At 50.8% G+C, this 20495-nt stretch overlaps 1 protein-coding gene across 2 annotated transcripts; it reads left to right on the forward strand.

Moving 5' to 3' along the window:
- Window positions 1-8239: 8239 nt before the first annotated feature.
- Window positions 8240-10923, forward strand: LOC146767003 (uncharacterized). Of its 2 annotated transcripts, XM_085583927.1 has the most exons (6): window positions 8240-8581; window positions 8852-9231; window positions 9610-9708; window positions 9811-9989; window positions 10190-10290; window positions 10381-10923. In XM_085583927.1, exons 2-6 carry the CDS (start codon window positions 8919-8921, stop codon window positions 10493-10495), a joined length of 807 nt encoding a protein of 268 aa, XP_085440053.1. In that variant the 5' UTR covers window positions 8240-8581; window positions 8852-8918; the 3' UTR covers window positions 10496-10923. The 2 variants fall into 2 exon arrangements, with proteins under 2 accessions (XP_085440053.1, XP_085440054.1); XM_085583928.1 differs by lacking the exon at window positions 8240-8581 and having other exon boundaries at window positions 8795-9231.
- Window positions 10924-20495: the final 9572 nt, after the last annotated feature.

Below are 20495 nucleotides of genomic sequence, written 5' to 3' on the forward strand. Positions count from 1 at the left end.
TCCAGTCACTCCAGGCAGCAGCGCTGGCAGGATGCATTGCAGAGACTTTTCCCCTGAACACGCAGCCCAGCGCTGGCACTGGGGATGGACAGGCACTGAGGTGACCCTGAGAGTCCGTGCAAGGCACAGGGTGCAGCTGAGGAAGGACAGCCCTGGGCTGGGCTCAGAGCTGAAGCTGGCACTGCCCAGCGTGGAGCAGGTCCCTTCTCGCCAGAACCCCCCTGGCCCTCAGCGCGGCCCCTCCGCCCGCAGCGAGCCCCGAGCTGGGGCGGAACCGACCGCGGGTCCCGCCGGGGCCGGAGCCGCCTCCGAGCTTCGCCATCGCCTCGCCGCGCTCCGGGGCCGCCGCCGCTGCTCCCGGCAGGACACAGCGGGGCCTTCTGCGGTCCCCGCATTTCCACAGGCGGGGCAATGGGAGACGCCGGCTCGGCCGCTCGGCGTGCGGGGAGAGCGGCGAGGAGCTCCCTGGCCGGCCGCCGGCAGAGCAGACCGCATGCGGTGCAGTGCAGACAGCGAGGGGATGAAATCGCACGGCAATCCCTGGCGGGCCGGCCGCCAGATGAGATCGGCTCTCAGCGGCTGCCGGCCCGGCCCGGAGATGCGATCGCCGCCGGGAGCCGAGAGCCGCGGCGGGGGCGGCCGCTCCTGTCCGGAAAAGACCGCGCTAAGGAAAAACGGCCCAGGCTGGTAAAGATGCAGAAGAACCGGAGCCCTCGGGAAGTTGCTCCTGGGGATCCCAAAGGGCCCACGGGGCTGCAGCCACGGCATGGGCAGGGCAGGACACATCACAACGCTGGCAAATGCTCGGGGTCTGTCGGCCTTTGCAGCTCAGGCAGATAAAATGAATCCCAATTGTCGGCGATTCCCACCACCTGCTATTTCTCCCCTCTTTTCCTGCATGGGTTTGACAGCTCTCGGTTTCCTCCCACACACCTGGAAAGCAAAATGCCTGCCTGCCCCATGGCATCCCCACCACCTTCCACCTCTCCAGCCTTGTCCCTCTTTCTCTCCCCTTTTCCCCACTGGAAGGTGCTGGGGAGGGCTGGGTTCCCACCTCTGTGAGTTTTCCTTACTCAGTCCTTTGTTGTAATTTTTGTCAAGGTTTAAGAAACCTTTTTCTAATTTTAAAAGCGAGGGTCGTTTCTCACACTGATTTTCAATCTACTCTTGTAGCATACTGTCAGTGGTAGTAGAAGGGCATTGCTTTGAGGGGATAGAAAGGTGGCAAAGCTTTGCTAAAAAATTGGCAAAGTTTTTCAAAGCATGTGCACCTCCCCCTTCTACCTGAAAAAACCGAGTCTTACAGTGCACAGCAATGCTTTGTTGCCCTCAGGCAGTTGAGTTTGTGTGAATTGTCCTGAAAATGGGACTGGGAAAATAGCTGAAACACAGTGTTCATTTCTTTAACACTTTACCTGAAATTGTTCTTTTCCAGTTGATTGTGATGTTGAAACCATTCGGTGTAGCTGCTCTTCATACAAAAATACCTTTAGGCATGTTATTCTTACTGCCAGTAGAAGAGGGTTTTCAGTAATTTCTGCAGTTTGTAGTAGTAATCCTAGAACTTGTGTGCTTCAGTAGTGTTCATCCAGTCACACTTCATGGAAAAACAGAATTCACAAAAACCAAATGTTTCAAGTTTGATGTAAACTGTTTCTAGATTTTAGGTTCTTGTGTGTGCCAGAGAAGATTAGAGCTTAAAAGATGAAAATCTGCCTCTGTTAAGAACAAAGAGAAATTTTACTTTTATGGAACCCTAATTTCTATGGCTTTATGTTTCTTTCCCCCTGAATGTGAATGCAAGTGTGGGAAATGCTGTTGGGTGCCCACAAGAAAAGTTCCTCATGTTAGTGGCGGAGACCATGGTGAGGTTTCAGCATTTCCTTTGTCAGGTGGGGTCTGGAGGCCCTGAGGTGGCCTTGTCTCCTCAGAGATTTCGTGCCTAAGGAAGCAAAGGCTGATTGAATGTGCTTGATCCTCTCCTGTCTAATGGGGAGGAACAGCAAACAGCAGAGCTGGAATCGCCTTCTCTGCTCCTGATTTCTCCTGCCAACAGATCTCTTGGCTCTCCCGGGCCCAGAAGTCACTTTTCCTTTGGGATGGATGGCCTGAAGGCACCCAGGTGCTGCAGGGCAGCACTGCTTCAGAAATCCCTTTGCCTTGGAAGCATCCTTCTGCCTAAGAGCTGGATTTGGAAATAGACAGATGTAGTGAGGCCAGGGAGCTAACTCAGAAATGTCAGTAGGATCCCAAAGAAAAAGAGCCCCAGAAAAGAGTGCAGTTATTTTTATCACAAAGTTCCTAGCAGAAGTTTCTGGACTCCAGGTGAGCCATGGAATAGTTTAGCAGTGTCAGAAACAGCACATCCACTCTTGGCCAGGAGTTAGGGTTAGTGTTAGCAGCTAGCCCTAAAACTCTTCCAGTGGCACTGCAATAGTTCTTGTCACTAGTTCTTGATGTTTTATCCAGCAGAAATCCAGGGTAACCACGGAACGTGAATTTATCTACATATAAAGTGAAACTTGCATCGTCATTCTTATTTAACCTCCTGCTAACCAGGTGCAGCTGCCTTCCTGCCTGTGGCTGCCCTCTCACAGCTGGGTCTCAAAGGCTTTGTTACACCACAGGGATTCAGATGTTCATAGAATCTCTAGCACTGCTGTAGAAAACTGAATCTATGCCTTGTAAAGGTGAACCTTAGGTCAGCACTGGCAGCTGTACATCAGAAGGTGATTTTCTGTCTGACTGAACCAAAACTTCTTTAGAAAGCAGGAGACCTTACATGGATCAGAATTATTTATTAGAAATGACAGCAGTTTTCAACTCCAATTTCCATGCCAAACACAGGCACCTTTCCCCCTTTCAGTCCGAGAAGAAATCTGGATGAAAACTGTGTTTCAGAGTCACTGTCACCCCTGCAGAGAGGCCTGGAGCTTTCCTTACCCCATCCCAGGGGACTGTGAGCTGCCCTCCCCAGCAGCAGAGGCCACACGTGCCCTCCTCAGCTCAGAAGTCAAAGGTGCCCCTTGAGAGAGCACGAGCTTCCAAGGCACTGGGGTAAGGAGTTGTTAGTTCCTAGCCCAGCATGCCATGGTGATGTGAGGGGTGAAAAATGCCACGTGTGCTGTGCACCAGCAGTGATGCTCAATCCATCTTTCCAGTGCTCTCCTTGGAGCTGGTCAGGCTCCTGGGGAAGACAGGCCAGCCAAAGGTGCTCAGTCTGGCCCTTGCAGGGTGAGGGGCAAGAAGCCAGAATCCAGCGTGGTCTCTTTGCCCTCTCCTGCAGCAGGATTTCTGAGAGAGACAGGACACGATTTATATTTGGAGTGAAGGCTGAGCTGCCCCAGCCTCGGCCTCAGCCACGGCCTCAGTGAGGCCTTTGAAGCTGTGGCGCAGTCAGAAATTGGTCTGTGCACAGTGAGCAATTATGTTAAGGGGTAAGCAGAGAGCAATGGGCTTTCTGGCTGTGAGTTACTATAGGCCTGCAGTGTGAAACTTTAACCACCGTAAGACAAAGACAAACAATGTTTGCTTGCCAATGACAGTGTGCTCAATTGTAAACTATATTGAAGTGTATATAAACAGCCATTTTATAAACAATAAACAGAAAACCTTTGATTAACCGCATTGGTTCGGATCTGTGTCTGTCCTGTCTAGCTTGACGATCAATACGAGGTCTCTTGCATTATCTGGCACCATGAACAAGGGACTCGGAAGACCCCGATGAGTTCCCAAATCACCTTCATGGCAACAGGGGACTGTCTCCAAATCGTGTGAAAGATGGGACGGGGGACACAGATGGCTCTGGATACACGGCTCCATGCATCCCACTGCTGTCCCTCCTCCAAAAACAGACATAAATATATATTTATATATATATATATGTACATATATACCTGTGTTTGTGTATGTGTCACTACCCAGCTCTGCTGGCTGGAGCAGCCCCTGGCTCTCTGTGTACACTCTGCTCTCATAAGGAGAAGAATTTGCCTCTATGTATAAGTTTCCCAAATGGTTGATGTAAAGTTGTGTGCAGTGATTTCCATCAAATTTAATAGTGTGAAGTTCCCATTAAATCCCCATAAACAGGGGTATCTGCAGTCACTGTGATCCACTGCTGTTCTAGCCCCCGCTCCCCAAAAACTGCTGCCAGCACAACGGGGCGCTAGGCCAAGTGCTAAACCTCTCTGGGACTGTGGTGCTTCCTCGGCCAGGCAGTTCCCTGTGCCAGCAGCGGTGGGTAACCACTGTAAGACTCAATTACCCTCTCAAATAATGACACACACGAGGCTGTGCTGTGCACGTTGCCTTCAGTGCACAGCCCTCAGTGGGGAGGTCCCTTTCAGGTGCTGCTCAGCACTGAATGGGCTGTGCCAAGCGCAGAGCGAGAGCGGCTCACGCCAACAGAATGAAAGGCTGGGGAAAGAACCCAGAGACAGACTGCAGCATCCAGACTGGTCAGAGATAACCAGAGAGGCTCAAAGATGTCCCAACAGTGGAGTCGAGCTTCCACCAGCTTGAAGATGAAGTCACACTTTAGGTGGGGAGATTGAACTGTATTGTTTATTAATGGAATTGTCCTGTTTTGGTAGATGAGAATTACAAGCATCTGTTGAGGGGAAGTACACAGGGAACCGTAAGAGGCATTGGAGAGGTTTCCTTAAGGACCCACAAGTAAAGTTGTCCTGGTTTGTAAGATAAGCTTGTATTCTATCTGTTGGAGGTTGGGCAGGTTTGTTATCTCTTCCAAGAACAATGGTTTGCTCTGAAAAGGTAATGGTTTGTTAATGGGCCATTGACTGACTCACTGCAGGGCTGGTAACGTTACACCATCCCATCGTGAGATGCTCCACCCAGAGGGGGAAGCCAAGCACTCTTTTTATTGTATAAAGTGGTACCTTTTGGGGACAGAGCAGCTCTCTCTCTTTGTGGGATTGCCAGAGAAGCAGCTCCTTTGGCGGGATTCCCAGAGAAGTGGCCCCTTCGCTGGATTCCCAGAGAGACATCTTTTTTTTTCTCTGCTGGATTCCCAGAGGAAGACCGGCCCAACTGCCACCAGATCTTCAGAGAAAACTACACCCTTCTAAAGATCACCACTTCAGCTGCAATTCATCAGCCACTGCAAGAGGAGCAGCTATCATTTCAACCTGACTGCCACCAACACCCCGACTCCTCAGGGTGTCAGGTTGTGGACTTTATCACTACTTTTGTTTGTACCAATTGCATTTGCCTTTTTTTAAATTCTTATTTAGTTTCTCCTAGTAAAGAATTGTTACTCCCATTCCCATATCTTTGCCTGAGAGCCTTTTAATTTAAAAATCCTGGTAATTCGAAGGGAGGGTGTTTACTTCTCCATTGCACAGGAGGCTTTTGCCCTCCTTCACAGACTCCTGTCTTGTCCAACCAAGACAAATTGTCAATGAGGCTTTGTCCAAGAAAACCGGTTCTGGTGTAATGGGGGTGCAGCTTAGGTCACTGGCACGTGTGTTTTGCAATAACAAAATATTATACATGTCAAATAATATTTCCCTTGATCAAATACAACAATATTACATTGGAGCAAATTACAACCAACATACATATCAAGCCCCAGCTCGGGGCTCGCTGCGGGCAGAGGGGCCGCGCTGAGGGCCAGGGGGGTTCTGGCGAGAAGGGACCTGCTCCACGCTGGGCAGTGCCAGCTTCAGCTCTGAGCCCAGCCCAGGGCTGTCCTTCCTCAGCTGCACCCTGTGCCTTGCACGGACTCTCAGGGTCACCTCAGTGCCTGTCCATCCCCAGTGCCAGCGCTGGGCTGCGTGTTCAGGGGAAAAGTCTCTGCAGTGACTCCTGCCACCGATGCTGCCTGCAGTGAGTGCCTTGCCCTCCTTACACAACAAGCTCAACTGCGAAATCCCAATGGCCCTGTGCTCCTGGAAATCATCACGAACCTGCCTGAAGGTGGCACTTTTGGACTGTTCTTGGAAGAGGAACAGGTGATACATGCTGAGGAGGAATCCCACTTTTGGCAGCAGGCACCTGACAGGGAAGCAGGGTCTGTGCGCTGCTGGCTCTGTGTCTCTCTCTCGGCTTTGGAAGAGGACGGGACGGGAAGGGAATTCGCTGCCACGGCCACAGCCCAGCGCAGAGGCGCTTGCTGTGCTGTGGGGGGAGGCTGTGCTTGTGCGAGCAGTCCCCGAGCGGGGCCCTCATTCCCCCGGTGCCCGCGGGCCCTGTCCCCCCTGCTCGGTGCCGCTCCTGAGCTCGCCTCTCCCTGCCCTGCTCAGACCCGGCTGCCGCTGCTCCGAGCTTTCGCTGCTCTGTGCCGGAGGAATGGCTTTGTAAGCAAGTTTTACAATTTGATAGAAAGTTGACACAGGCAAATATTGAGATAAGGTTTGTTGACTTAGGAAGGCTATGGAATTGAGATGATGTTGAGAAAGAGATTGAATTAGAAATAAGTTTTAAAATATGGCTATATAAAAGGGTAGATATTTTAGAGCACTAGAATTCTGAAAGATGCATTCTAATAGGATTATATGAGGTAACAGTATAGGTGCTTGGTGTTAAAGTAACATTCGTATTGTGTGGTAAAAGCTAATATCTTGAAAAACATTTATATGGTACTGTAATTAAGAAAATTACTTAGCTTTTAATAGAATAATGTTGAGTTTTATATTTCTTATGTTTCACTCTATTGAGACTGATAATAAAATCAAAACTTCTAAAACACTTCTCAGTTACCCTGTTTTTATAGAAACTAAAATAACCAATAAAACAGTGTTTCTGTTATAAAAACCACAATAACTCAAGTATCTTTCAAGCAGTTAAGAAACTCAAAATACTTTTTGTTCAGTGCTACTACAAAGAAACAGGACCCCAAAGAATTAGTTCTAGAAAAGAAAACCCAATCAAGTCTTCTACCTACGTCACTAGCTCGACTCAAACACAAACCAATATTATCTCCTATTACACAACATCAGGCAAGCTTTAAAAAACACAATCAAGCACAAAATATCCCAGCAACACAAAGACGTTTATAAAAGCCTTAAAGCTCTAATCAAATGTAATTCTTATATTTCGAAGCAAAACCTAAAAAATGTACAGTCTTAAGTCCAAAAACAATTTCCAACTATAAATAATGCTTCCCAGTTCACCTTCTCTGAAGCTTAGTTAAACTCAAAACCTACAATGCTTGTAGCACAAACAGGAAGCACAGAACCACTAATGTATTGCCTGTGTACAAAGAAGGTAATTCCCTTATTTAAGCAACCAGCAAAGCTTCCTGCTCCCTCAGCCCCACCTGCAGAAGCCTGGCGTCCCGAAGCGCGTCTCCGCAGCCTCCGTCCCCTTCAGCCCTGCCCGGGCCCGAAGCCCCGCGCGGAGCCGCGGCAGCCCCGCCGCTCTCCCGGCTGCAGCCGCCGCTGCCATCCCCGCCCGCCCGGCGATCTTCCAGCCCGCCTCGCAAGGAGCGAGGGCAGCTCTGCGGCACGACGGAGGGAGGCTGCTCTGCCAACGCGGCCGAAGGACAGGCTCAGGCTGCGGGAAAAGGGAGGGACGTGAGAAAAACCCGGCAGCGGCGAACTCGTCGTGCCCGGGGCGCGGCCGCTCTCAGCCCAGCCCGCTCCGCCGCTTGCGGGACCGGGACTCGGGCCCCGGGCCAGGAAATGCTTTTCCCAAGTCGGGATTTCCCTCCCAACAGCTCAAGTCTCTCCTCTTCAGCAGCAGACCACGCAGTGCCCCCAGTGCTTTGCCGCTGGGAGCACTGGAAGAGATCCTGGAACACTGGCAGGGAACATGGAGAGAGGCACCAGGCATGAAGCTGCAATAGTTCGGTAGCGACGGGCCGGCGCTGCCGGGCCGGACTCAGCCCATCCCTCGGCGCTGCAAACGCCGCCAGCACCGAGCGATGCCGCCGCACGCCCGGCACTGCCGGTGCCGCGCCCGCCGCACCCAGCGGGGCTGGAAGCTCCATGGAGCAGCTCAGCGCCTGCTCCGCGCTCGGCCCTCCGAGCCCGGCCCGGAGCTGGGCTGGGGACACATCCCCATGGTAGGGCAGAGCCGCTGCTCGGGGCCCGGGGGATCCTTTATCCCCCTCGGGCAGCTGCGAGAGGCCGAGGGCAGAGTCCTGCTTCCGAGGCTGGAACCCCTGCTGCTCCACCTCTCGTGCTCTTGCGATGATTTGTTCGATACTAAATTCCGATAATTCGCCCAGCCGTGTCTCCTATTCCGGTGACCGGTGAGTGATCTCTCCCCGGCCTTTTCCCGACCCTCGAGCCTTCCCTGCTGTGTTCTGTGCCTGCCCGGGGCAGGAGGAGAGGCACAGAGCGGCTTTGCTGGCCCGGGCACCTGGCCAGGCGCAGCCCGGCCCGGGAATCCCTGCCAGAATTCACTCTTGAGAGCCCCAGAAGCAGCTTCCCCGGGGCTGCGGTTCTTCACCAGATTCAACGTCGTGGGGCCCTATTCCGTAGGGCGGGTTTAACGGGACATCAGGGGCGTGACCGCACCGCCCCGCTCGCTCCGCCTCCCCTTGCTGGAACGGGCTGCTTTCTTCTGCGCGGAAATTTCAAACTGAGGAAACCGCTCAACCCCGGCAGAACACGCGGTCGGTTCCGTGCCCCAGCTCGGGGCTCGCTGCGGGCGGAGGGGCCGCGCTGAGGGCCAGGGGGGTTCTGGCGAGTTCCTTGTGCCGGGTTCCGCCGGGTCCCCCTGCGCTGGGATCGCGGAGGGAGCGGCTGCCCGCGCTCTCCTCCTTGCCCGGATCGCTGGGGACGAGCCGGGGCCGCAGCAGCGACCAGAGCCGGCACCGCCCTGCTGAGCCTCGGTGTCCCGCGGGGCCGGCACCAGCAGTGACCTCGCATCGTGTCCCTTTCAGGGTGCCACCACCGCGGGTGTAAAGCTGTTCCCGAGGCGATCTCCGAGAGGCTTTGTCAGCACTCCTGATGGATCGGGTGCAAGGTGCTGTTTGTTCCTGGCAGAGAGATGAGGGCTGTGAGCTGGAGAAGGGTGAATTGTGCTCCACTCATGGAGTTGTGAAGAAGCTCCAGCATCTCCAGGAGGGACCAGCAGCCAGGGTTCCACACCTGCCTGGGGCACAAGAAGCCACTTGGCATGAGCAGGGAGGTGCCATTTGTGAGTGTGAAGATGTGGAGAATGGATTCTGCAACAGTGGTGGGAGTGTGAGGGAGCCCCTGGGTCCACAGGGCACATCAGCAACCAACAATGAACAAAAAAGGATCCTCAGAAGATACCTGGGTGAGTGCAGGGCCACCCTGTGGCCTCTAGGCAGAGGACAGTGTCACCTCCCACGCCCAGCGCTGGCAGGTGTGTGGCTGTTTCCCGATGTCTGGAAGAGGCCTCGAGTTCTGCTGGGCCCCGTCAGTGGCTGGAACCAAGAGCCCCAGCTGCCCCCAAGGCTGTGCAGTTCTCCTGCTGCAGCCTGTCCCCACAGCTGTGTCCCTGGCTGTCCCCACAGCTGTGTCCCTGCCTGTGCCCAGGCTCTTGGCTCTCTGGCTGCCAGCTGAGTGAGGGGCACAGTGGCTGAGGGGTCCCTGCTGTGCTCCCTGGGCACGGGGTGAGCAGATTGCAGGGCCGGGTCTGGTTCTGGCAGCCAGCAGCTCTTTCCTGCTCCAGGTGAATGGTTCAGCTCCCGTCCCGTGCTCACAGCGGTGCTGATTCTGCTGCTCCTGGTGCTGGTGCTGGCTTTGGGGGTGGCCTTGGCTGTGCAGTCAGGTAAGGGAGGGGCAGCAGGCTGGGCCCAGCCCCTCGGGGCAGAGCGGGGACCCTGCTCCCTGCAGAGGGGAATCCTCAGACCTTCTCCTCTTCCCCCTCCAGCACCACAGGTTCCAGTCACACCTGCGACTCCGCAGTTGGTTCTGGGCTGTCCCCATGGCTGGGTTGGGTACAATGGGGTCTGCTACTACTTGTCAAAGGATTCCAGGAGCTGGGATTCGGCTCAGGAACGGTGCTCGGAGCTCGGGGCCTCCCTGGCCATTCTCCAGGATGAGGCCATGGTGAGTGAGGGGCTGCGGGCGGTGTGGGGTGGCTGAGGGGAGCCTGGGGGTGCTCCTGGGCCGGGCTGGGTGCTCGTAGGGCTGGGGGTGCAGCCCTGTGCCGGGGCCTTGCAGGGAAGGAGCCCCGGCGTGCGGGGGCAGCCCCGGGCACGGGTCCCCCCGAGGGGCCGGGGCAGCTCCCACTCCTCTCTCCTGGGCAGGATTTGCTCTTCTGCCTCCGCGGGAACGTCGATTACTGGATCGGGCTGCGCAGACGGGGCGAGCGCCTGCACTGGGGGGACGGCAGCAGCTACAGCTCCAGGTGAGTGCCGGGGAGCCGGGCAGGGCCTGGGGGCACAGGGGCACAAGGTGTTCCCCTGGGAACCAGCGCTGTCTCTGCTCCTCCCTGCAGGGTTCCTGTCCTTGGCAATTCCCTGTGTGTGTGCCTGGCTGACTATAAATTCCGGAGTGAGATGTGCTCAAATGAGCGGCCGTATGTCTGCAGCAAGGCCCAAGCTGCCCTGTGACAGGGCTGCAGAAAGGACCTTGTCCACGCTGGGCAGTGCCAGCTTCAGCTCTGAGCCCAGCACAGGGCTGTCCTTCCTCAGCTGCACCCTGTGCCTTGCACGGACTCTCAGGGTCACCTCAGTCCCTGCCCATCCCCAGTGCCAACACAGGGGTGGGTGTTCAGGGGAAAAGTCTCTGCAGTGCATCCTGCCAGCGGTGCTACCTGGAGTGACTGGATTGCCCTCATTATATGTGAGGAACACAGCTCTCTATTCACCCTTCTTATAAAAGTTTTTATACATACCTTTCATATAGACATAGAAATTATTTTATAAATAATTTTAAATGTTATATTATGACTTTACATTAACATGTTCTTTTGTTTGGTTCTAACCTTTGACTTGTCTTCATGCTATCTTGTCTAATTAAATGAATATATTTTATGTTTTCTTGTGGTTCTGTCTTCTTGTATTTTCACTCCCTGATAATGAGGGTCAATAATTCTTCGTTTTGTTCAGCACTCTTGTTTCTGATTCCATTATCGTGTCTTTCAGATAAGAAAGTCCCCAAATATGGGAAATCAATTCTTTTGCATCATTTTCTGAGTTAGTTACATGAAACAATAATTTCAGCATTTCACAGTCTCTATTATTCTCTGCTCTAAGACGGTATCTATTACAGCCCTACTTACAGAAGCTATATGTTGCAAACATACAGTGACAGGTTATACTATATCAAAAGCAGTAATTACAATGTGTAGTATATCAGGATTCTTGTGGTCAATAATAACTTGAAAAGCCAAAGTTAGTACATAAATGTGAAAGCCCTAATTATAACATTATAGAACAACCTTGACTGGGGAAAGCAAATTTCCCTGGAAATCATCACAAATTGGCCTGAAGTTGAGACTTTAGGATGGTCCTTGGAAGATGTGAGAAAGTGTGAGAACCCTGGGTTTGGTTTGGGGTCTCGTGTGGTGGTAAAGCTTCTCCTCCAACCCGTGTTCCCAAAGAAAAACTCCGCAGCCTCTTCTTGTTCGGTCTCAAGACGATTTATTGCTAGTTATCTAACAGATTAGGTTCTCGGGCTGCGGCCCTTTGGTCAGCGGCCCAGGCAGAGAATCACACACTCCTGACACCCTGACTGTCCAGTGTCTTCTTCTTCTCTCTCCCCGCCCAGGGCTGCTGCTATCTTTTATAAGATATATTACATATAACATGTTTACAATTATTCCCCAATACCTATTACCTATGTTACCAAGTGTTTTTCTATTCTAAACCAATCTGTGAGTGCCAACATCACCAAGAACATGGAGGTAAGGAAGAAGAAAGAAGAAGGATGGGTTGAGCCCACTTTCCTCCATCTTAGAACTTCTGACCCCCCATGTACAAAGTAAAAACCCCCCTGTACATGCACTAAAACCCCCCTGTACACTACTAAAAAATTTTCCCCTCTACTTTGTGACTACATTTACTATACTATCTAGCATTTTGTGACTGCTTGTTCCACCTTCAAAGTTGGTAATTCATGCCATGGTTCAAACTCGAAATCACAGCTAAATCCAGCTGCCTGCCGGGGTCCAGACTGTGTCTGACCACGGCCTGGAACCTCTAAAAATGTCTGAGAGACATTTTGAGTTCCCACATCTCCTCTCCCTGTTTGAACCAAAAACACCTGCTTTGCCACTTTGTTCAAGGCCCTTCGAATACGCATGAAAATGCATGGCATGACAAGCAGAGGAACTACAAGCCCTATAAGAATGTAACATATTACTTTCAAAATTTCTTTCCACACTGGTGAGAGATCAAAAAGATTAAAGAAATAATCCCACCAGGACCCTGTTACTTTTTTCAACTTGGTGATATTACTTTCTATTTGTTTTATATTTTCATGAATAGATTTTGAATGACCGGACAAATTCATGCAGCACATCCCCTCAAATTCTTCACATCCGTGCCCATGTGACAGCAGCAAATAATCAATTGCCGCCCTGTTTTGAAGCACTGCTTGTCTTGCACTGCTGATATCTGTTAACATGTCACTCAGTGCAGACGAAATGACACAACTGTGTTTACTCAACCAGCAAGCTATGTGATCCAATTGTGTCAAGGCCACCCCCAATGCTGTTTGGGGCGAGAAAATTGCAACTGCAATTCTCCGAGCCTTGTCCCAGGTATAAACATCATCATCACAATTTGGACTATATTGATCAAGGGATCTTTTTTTCCTGCGTGTCTGTTCCTTTAAAGTTTTCAAATCAGGTGTTATCAATGAGAGCTCCCCAATGCTGCATGGACCGCCTTTGATTTTTGCAGGGATAGCAGGCCAAACTCTGTCCCTGCAAATCAAAAACACTCCCTTCGGTAAAGTGGCTGGGTGCTGAAGGGATGCTTTGCTTGTCATCTTGGTGTAATTGCACCAGGATGATGCATTTTTATAAAAAGATTGATTTGGAGTGACATCTATTGTATGATTATCTGTCTTTGCCACTCCCACTGGATTAAATTTGATACAGTATTTCATTTTGTTGACCCAAAAATGTCTAACTCTGGGGGTTCCAGGTGAGCCACAGGAAGGTATTGTGTCCAAACATGCCACCCTTCCATAGGATCCGAAAAGGTTTTCAAAACCTTTGGAGGGATATTTTTTGGAATTGGCCACTCCTTCACTGGCACACCTACCAAACATGTTGAAAATGGTTTCCCTGGCTTTGAATGAGTCAGACAAATACTGTCCAGAGCCGCTGCCTTTGCCAAAGTTTCCCACACATTTTCCCTCAGTTGTTTCATGGGAAAGTCTGTCTCATTGTCCAAAGCAACAGACAAGAGAATGAGACACATGAACACTACCTGTCTAAACTCCATGTCCATGTCCCCAACCTCTGTGAAAAACCCTGCAATACAGCAACACTCAAATAACACTTAATTTCCCCAAAAAAAACCCCAAGTCTCTGAATAATCAATCGTTGTCCGACGAGACGTCTGCAGCGTCCTTGTCTGCCTCCATCTGCGTGCTCTCTTCTTTGCTCCTCGGGTCCACGTCCACCTGCGTATGCACCCAGAAAGGTTTCACGTGCCTCGCCGACACCCACTTCGGTCCTCGCTCTGTGGAAACACAAGCAAAACCCTTGCCCCAAGTTATTAATGTAAATGGACCTTCAATTTGTCCTGATTCCGGATTTCTGATCAAAACCAAAGGATTTTCCCTTAACTTTGCTTGTGCACTGTTTGTAAAATGCCTAACAATTGGCGGTGTGGGCTCTGAGAAAGAACCATTTAAAAAATTCAACACATACAGAGCTTTGCTCAGCCGCATATAAGGTGTTGAGCCTGCCTCTCCCCTTTTCTGTTTATCCAAAAGGGATTTCAGGGTGTGATGTGTTCTTTCAATGATTGCTTGACCTGAGGGAGAATAAGGAATACCAAAAGTGTGTTTCACTCCCCATTTTTTCAGAAATTTGTCAAGAACTTTACCTGTATAAGTTGGACCATTATCTGTTTTTATTTCTTCTGGCACCCCGAGTGATGCAAATGCTTGTAGAAAGTGTCTGCAGGCATGTTCTGCGGTCTCCCCTGTATGTAATGATGCAAAAATTGCTCCTGAAAATGTGTCTACTGAAACATGGATATTTTTGAGCCTCCCAAAGGATGGGTATTTTGTGACATCAGCCTGCCAGAGCTGAAGACTCTGCAATTCCCTTGGATTGACAGCTCCTGTAGACGCAGGAGGCTGCACAATCTGACAGTCTGGACAAGCACTGATGATCTCCTTTGCCTGACTTTTAGAGAGGCGAAAGGATTCCATCAATGCCTGTGCATTCTGATGGAAAAATGCATGGCTCAATTTTGCCTGCTCAAAAATATCCGGCAGTGTTTGAGATATGGTCATTGTGAGTCTGTCTGCGTGAGCATTTCCCTCTGCTAAGAACCCTGGGAGTGATGAGTGTGCCCTGATATGTGTAACAAAATATTCGTGTTCTCTACCTTCTAGAATTGTCCTCATGCATGACAAATATGAATATAAAATTTCATTGTCAGTGTGTTTCAAAAGTGATCCCTCTAACCGTTTGACCACATTTGCAGCATATGCTGAATCTGTGAACAGATTGAGAAGTTCCTGAAACAATTGAAAAACCCTGACAACTGCTGCCAATTCCACAATTTGTGGTGAACCCTGTACCATTTTTATGTCTGATTCCCACTCCCCTGTTTTTAAATTTTGCCATGTAACTACTGATTTATGAGTTTTTCCCAAACCATCAATGAACACTGTTACCCCATCCACTGGTTCCTGGCTTATTTTTGGTTTTTCCCTGAAACTTACTTTTGCATTCAGTATCCTGTGAGCTAGAAAATGAACAGTACAAATTCCCGGATAACCTAACAAAGCAATTGCAAAATCCTGTGATTTCTGCATCGCCCATTCAAAATACACTTTTTTCAAAGGAACATGAATAACTGAGAAATCTCTGCCTGACATTGTCAGCAGCTTGGTTCTTGCCTTAATAATAATCTGTGCTACCATTTCTAGATCTGTGAGAATTGTTTTTGAGGGCCTGTAAGCTAAGAAAACCCACTCTATCAACAAAAGAGGGTCCATTTGAGACAAATCCCATTGAAAAACCAACCCATATAACTGTGCTCTTTCCCCCAACACTGCTAAATGAAAAGGCAATGATTCTACAAAGCGATGTGCTTGTCTCTGCTGAATTATGTCTGTGATCTTTTCAAGGTCCCTTTTTGCTTCAGGCATCAAAGTTCTGGGAGATTTGATGTTATTGTCCCCTCTCAAAAGGTTGAGCAGTGACGAGATGTCATCATTGGTGATTCCCAGGATCGGTCTCATCCAGTTGATCTCCCCCAAAAGCTGTTGCAAGTCCGGGAGATTGGTGACCTTTGTGTTGATTTCCAGTTTCTGTGGCCTTATTGTTTGTTTCATGATCTTCCACCCCAGGTATTTCCAAGGTGCAATTTCCTGTATTTTTGGTGTACTAATTTCCAGTCCTGCTTTTTGCACCTGCGCAATCACACAGTCACGAACCTCTTGCACGTCCTGTTTTGTTGGTGCTGCAATGAGCAAATCATCCATATAATGGATAATTTTTGTTTTTGGATGTTTCTCTCGTGCTGGATGCAAGGCTTGGGCCACATACCATTGGCAAATGCTTGGAGAATTTTTGAGTCCCTGAGGAAGAACCGTCCAGTGATATCTCTGCAAAGGTTCTTCTCTGTTGATGCTTGGGACAGAAAATGCAAAGCGTGGAGCATCATCTGGATGAAGTGGAATGCTGAAAAAACAGTCCTTGAGATCAATGATCACAAGTGACCAGTCCCTCGGGATCATCGAGAGAGATGGAAGTCCAAGATGCAGTGTCCCCATGTCCTCGATGACATCATTGATTTTCCTGAGATCATGAAGCAGTCTCCAAGACCCTGAAGTTTTCTTGCGAATGACAAACACTGGGGAATTCCATGGGCTGTCTGTTGGTTTGATGTGTCCCTTTTTGCAGCTGTTCTTGGACCAACTTTTTCAATGCACTCAATTTTTTCTGCTCCAGGGGCCACTGATCCACCCAAACAGGATCATTTGTTTTCCAGGTCAGTTTCAAAGTGGCGAGTGCCACAGTGACCCCTGTTAAAAATCCAATTCTAATTTCAGTCCCCACTGTGCCAAAAGGTCCCTTCCCCATACTGTGATGGGCTTTTGCACTATGAAAGGACAGATAACTTCTGTCTTTTTTCCCGGACCTGTGACAACAATTGCATTCTCACTCTGCATGCACAGGGAACTCCCCCCTATGCCTGTGAGAGAACCCAAAGGTGCAACCAAGTCCCATTCCCGAGGCCAAAAAATGTATGAAATAACTGTAACATCCGCTCCTGTGTCAAGCATCCCTGTAATAGCAATTGTCTTTTCGTTACAAGTCAACTGACAAGTAACAATGGGTCGAACCCGGCTCAAATGTTTCACCCAAGATGCATGCACTTCTGCTTGATCACCAGGAAAAGAGTCCCGTTTGTTGAACACCAGCGTGGCTTGCCTTTCTGGATGAGATGGCAAAGCCATAGCTCGAGCAATTGGTGTGTTTTGTGGAATTGTCAGAGGTGGTGACAAGGTTTTTGCCGTGACCATCAGCTCCTCATTATGGTTTGCTGAAATCAAAGATGGATAAACAACAAGTCCAAGGATAGTTCTTCTGTCCCTGGCCATTATTAAAAAGTCCTGCCTTTTCCAAGAAGTCCCTGTGACACCTGTAGGTATCACTGCATGGCTATTGTCCAAAAGACATGTCAGTTTGGAGGTTGCCAAGACACATTGGAATCCGGGTGGTACCAAGTCTGGGTCGCTAGGGATTTTGGAGATTGCTCTGCCGAGGGGTTCTGTTTGTTGCTCCCTGAGGATTGTTCCTGCTGGTTCTGTGTCACTGCCAGGATTTGTGTCTGAGCACGCTGGCGTTGATTCGCGCTCTTTTTCCCATTTCCCGGAATAGGAAGAAGTTTCCCATCCACATCTGTCTGTGAGTGACACTCACTTGCGAGATGTTTCCCTCTCCTGCATCAAGGGCAAAGGTCTGGTGGTTTGTTGGGCTTTGCAAGTTGTGGACAGTTCCTTTTAATATGTCCTTGTGTCCCACACCCAAAGCACCGTCTCTCTGCACTGGAGTTGCCCTTTGTATAATTTGCAAGAGCTTCCCTAACACATTTTTCAATTCGATCCCCCAAGTGTTCCTCCATGATGGAAGCAACATGTTGTGGTGTCCCCACCTTGCTGCATGCCTCGATCATGTCTGCCAAGGTGGCCTGGTGCGCATCATGCTGATGATCCGTCTGCACTCCGGATTGGCATTGGAGAACGCAAGGCTTTTGACCAGGTGTGGTTTTGCTCCCTCCTCGCTCACCTGCCGCTCCACCGCCTGAGAAAGACAATCCACTAATGAAGAAAACGGCTCTGCAGGACCCTGTTTGACCTCAGTGTAGATGGTGTCCTGGACCCCCGCTGGAGCAATCTGAAGAATTGCCCTCCGTGCTGCCTCTTTGATGTCGCTGAGCACGTGACGCGGGAGCCTTACCGCCTGTTGAGTTAGACCGTCCTCAGGAGGATCACCAGCAAGCTGCACCATGGTGAGGTTCGCATTTGGCCTGCCCTGGTATCTGGCTTTCAGCTCCTCCAGGGATCTCCTCCACGCCTTCTGCCACATGAGAGCTTGGGTGTCTGTAAGAACTGACGTTGCAAGATATTTAAGATCATACGGTGTTAAGTCATACATTCCAAAAATACTTTTTAACATCTGCTTGAAATATGGTGATGACAACCCATTGTCCCGAATGGCCTTAGCTAATTCTTTGATTGCTCCACGGTCCAGGTGTTCCCATCTCGGGTTTTGGCCCTGAGTGTCATAGTTCACCGGCATCATTATATTTCCCGAGCCCTGCAATAAACCTTTCTCTTTCTCCAACTCTGCTCGAATGTCCTGCCAGTCCACTTTTGCGCTCTGCAAAGCTGTAAATTCAGTGGGTACTTGCCTGTAGAGTGGAGTCATCTGTTGTGACTGCAGCTCTGGTGCAGCAGCACTCACCGATACCAACGGCGTCTGCAGCATCTGCGAAGATGAAGGCTCAGAGTCTCTGGAGAAAAGTGAAGCATCTGCTGTGGAGGAGAACACACGACTGCCCTGCATTATTTGGAAAATTTTTGGAAGATGAACCAACAGTTCTGGCTGTGACTCCAAGGCTGTGCTTAAATATCGTAAAAGAAATTCAACAACCCACTTTGATATTAAAATTGACTCTCCCTGCCCCGAAAGTTTGGCAGACCTTGATTTTGGAATTGTCCAAGCTGGAACACCCTCCGAAGCGGTGATGCGTATCGTTTCCTCCCGTTGCTGCGCCTCAGCAGAAGTGTCCTGAGTCCCGCACTGTTCCGGTGTCAGTGGAGGTTCCTGCTGCCGTGCAGATGTGACCTTTTTCACCCTGGAGTTTTTCTTATAAGAAACTGGAAAAAAGTCCTGCAATGTCACAGTCCCACCACTGGGTGGCGCAGTGCCTCGACCGGACAAGTTCTGCGAAGCCTGTTGCAATGTTGTGGTTCCGCCGCTAGATGGCGCTGCCGCCTGACCAGCTGAGGTGGGAACCGCACTCTGCTCTTCAATCTGCACTTCTGACAAACATTTTAACACCTCTTCTGTCAACTGATTTACATTTGCAAATCCCGCACTAATTCCCGATAAACCTTTGAGCATTTCTCCTAATAACTGATTCACGTTTGCAATCCCTGCAGTTGGTGAAACTGACTCTTGTTGTAATAACTGTTCAAATTTGGTCATATCTGAAGCAGACAGGGATTGGCTGTGGGCTTGGGCTGTCTGTTGGCATGGGAATTGTGACGGAACGGTGCCCTGAGGAATGTTTACCTTCTGGCCACGCCCCATCCCTGCTGCGTCATCTCAGGGGAGTGAACGCTCCTGCTCCGACCCTGGCTATGCTTTGGCCTCGCTCCGCCCCGCACCGCCTCCGAATCAGAGCGACTGACATCCCCCCCAAGACTGACATATCCACCCTCCTGTTCCCATTCCGGCCCCAATGTCTCCGTCTCGCTTTGCCTGTCTCCTGGCTCCGTGCCAGCACCCACAGCCCGCGCGCGCCGGCTCCGCCCCCTGTGTGCCCGTCCCGCGCATTCGAAATGTGAGAAATCCCCTCCACCCGTGGCTGTCGGGTTTTGCTCAACCTTCACGCGCGTGCCCGCCGCCTGAGCTGCAGCGAGGAACGCCTCCCGCTGTCCCTCTGCCGCTTCCTCAGCAGCCCTGGCTGCCGCGGTCAGGGAGCTAAGTTCCCGCGCCCTTTGGGCGGCCGCTTCTGCGGCCTCACGGATTCTCGACATTGAACGTGTCACCGGGCGCTCCGAGCGTACCACCGCCGCACTCGCACCCCCCGCTTTCGCCCCGATCCATCCCGCCCCCGCCGCTCTCCCCGGCCTCGCCTTCTGCACGGGCTGTTTTGAACTCCCAGCCTGTGCAGATGCAAAAGCACTTTCCTCTCCCTCCTCCCCCTGCTCTGCACTCACGTTCGCACCTTCCCCCACCGGAGCTGCTGCTGCCGCCGCCGCTGCCGCCCCAGCGTGGGTTTGGACTTGGGCGATGCCTTCCTCCCACTGAGGGTCGCGGCTGTGCCTGGCTCGCCCGCCTCCGTCTGGGGAATTTCTGCGTCGGAGGAGCTTAGGGACTCTTGGGAAACTGTGGAACAGTGAGAACCCAGGGACACGGGACGCGATGGGGTATCATCTCCCTGATTTTCCACAGGAAGCAATCCTGCTTGTCCTGTGTTTGTGGTGAGAGGGTCTGTCCCAAGCTGCTGGCCGGACTGTTCCCCCCCGTTTGTCACCAGGAGCCGTAGCTGCCTGGCTTGAGCTGCCGCGTTGTGAGAGTGACTCTAAAACTGTTCTTGCTGAAGGTAAAAGTTTTGCGGCAAGCTTATTATTTCTTATAGCCTGATAATATAATTGTTTATTAATTTCCTGCCAAAAATTTGGCTCATACAATAAATCTGGATCTGAGTGTAGGAAGTTACACCTCACCCATAACAATAAATCTTTCAACTCCTTTCGAGCAATCTCCACCAGATGGGTAGAGATAATGCCCTGGAAGGCAGTTACTATTTCTTTTTCCTCTTGGGAGAATTCCCCCCCCATGTTCTTAATTTTGACCGTTCTCACCAAAAGCTGTGTCGGCTCGAGGTCAGTCTGGAGATGGCACTGATCACCATCCAGCAGCTCACAGGTGAGAGATCCCAGGCACGCTTCTGGGTCGTCTCCTCCCGGGAAAGTCCCCGAGACAAGTTGTTTCAGTGAAGGTCAGGTTCTTATCTCGAGCTGTCCGCTCCCTCTCTTCTTGGAATTTGCGGCGAGTGTGTGCTCTGCTTTTCTCTTTTTTTTTTTCTTCTCCACTGATGCAGGTTGGAGGTTGTTTGATGTTTCTTTTTGATCTTCTTGCTGGTGCCCACCCAGGGAGGCCAGATGTGAGAACCC

This window comes from Lonchura striata, chromosome 6 (assembly GCF_050655825.1).
Source record: "Lonchura striata isolate lonStrDom1 chromosome 6, ASM5065582v1, whole genome shotgun sequence".
NCBI lineage: Eukaryota > Metazoa > Chordata > Aves > Passeriformes > Estrildidae > Lonchura > Lonchura striata.

Coding starts and splice junctions, on each gene's coding strand:
- LOC146767003 (XM_085583927.1), top strand. CDS start 8,919: ATGGATCGGGTGCAAGGTGCTGTTTGTTCCTGGCAGAGAGATGAGGGC. Junction 9,232..9,609: donor GATCCTCAGAAGATACCTGG/GTGAGTGCAGGG, acceptor TTCCTGCTCCAG/GTGAATGGTTCAGCTCCCGT. Junction 10,291..10,380: donor GGCAGCAGCTACAGCTCCAG/GTGAGTGCCGGG, acceptor TCCTCCCTGCAG/GGTTCCTGTCCTTGGCAATT.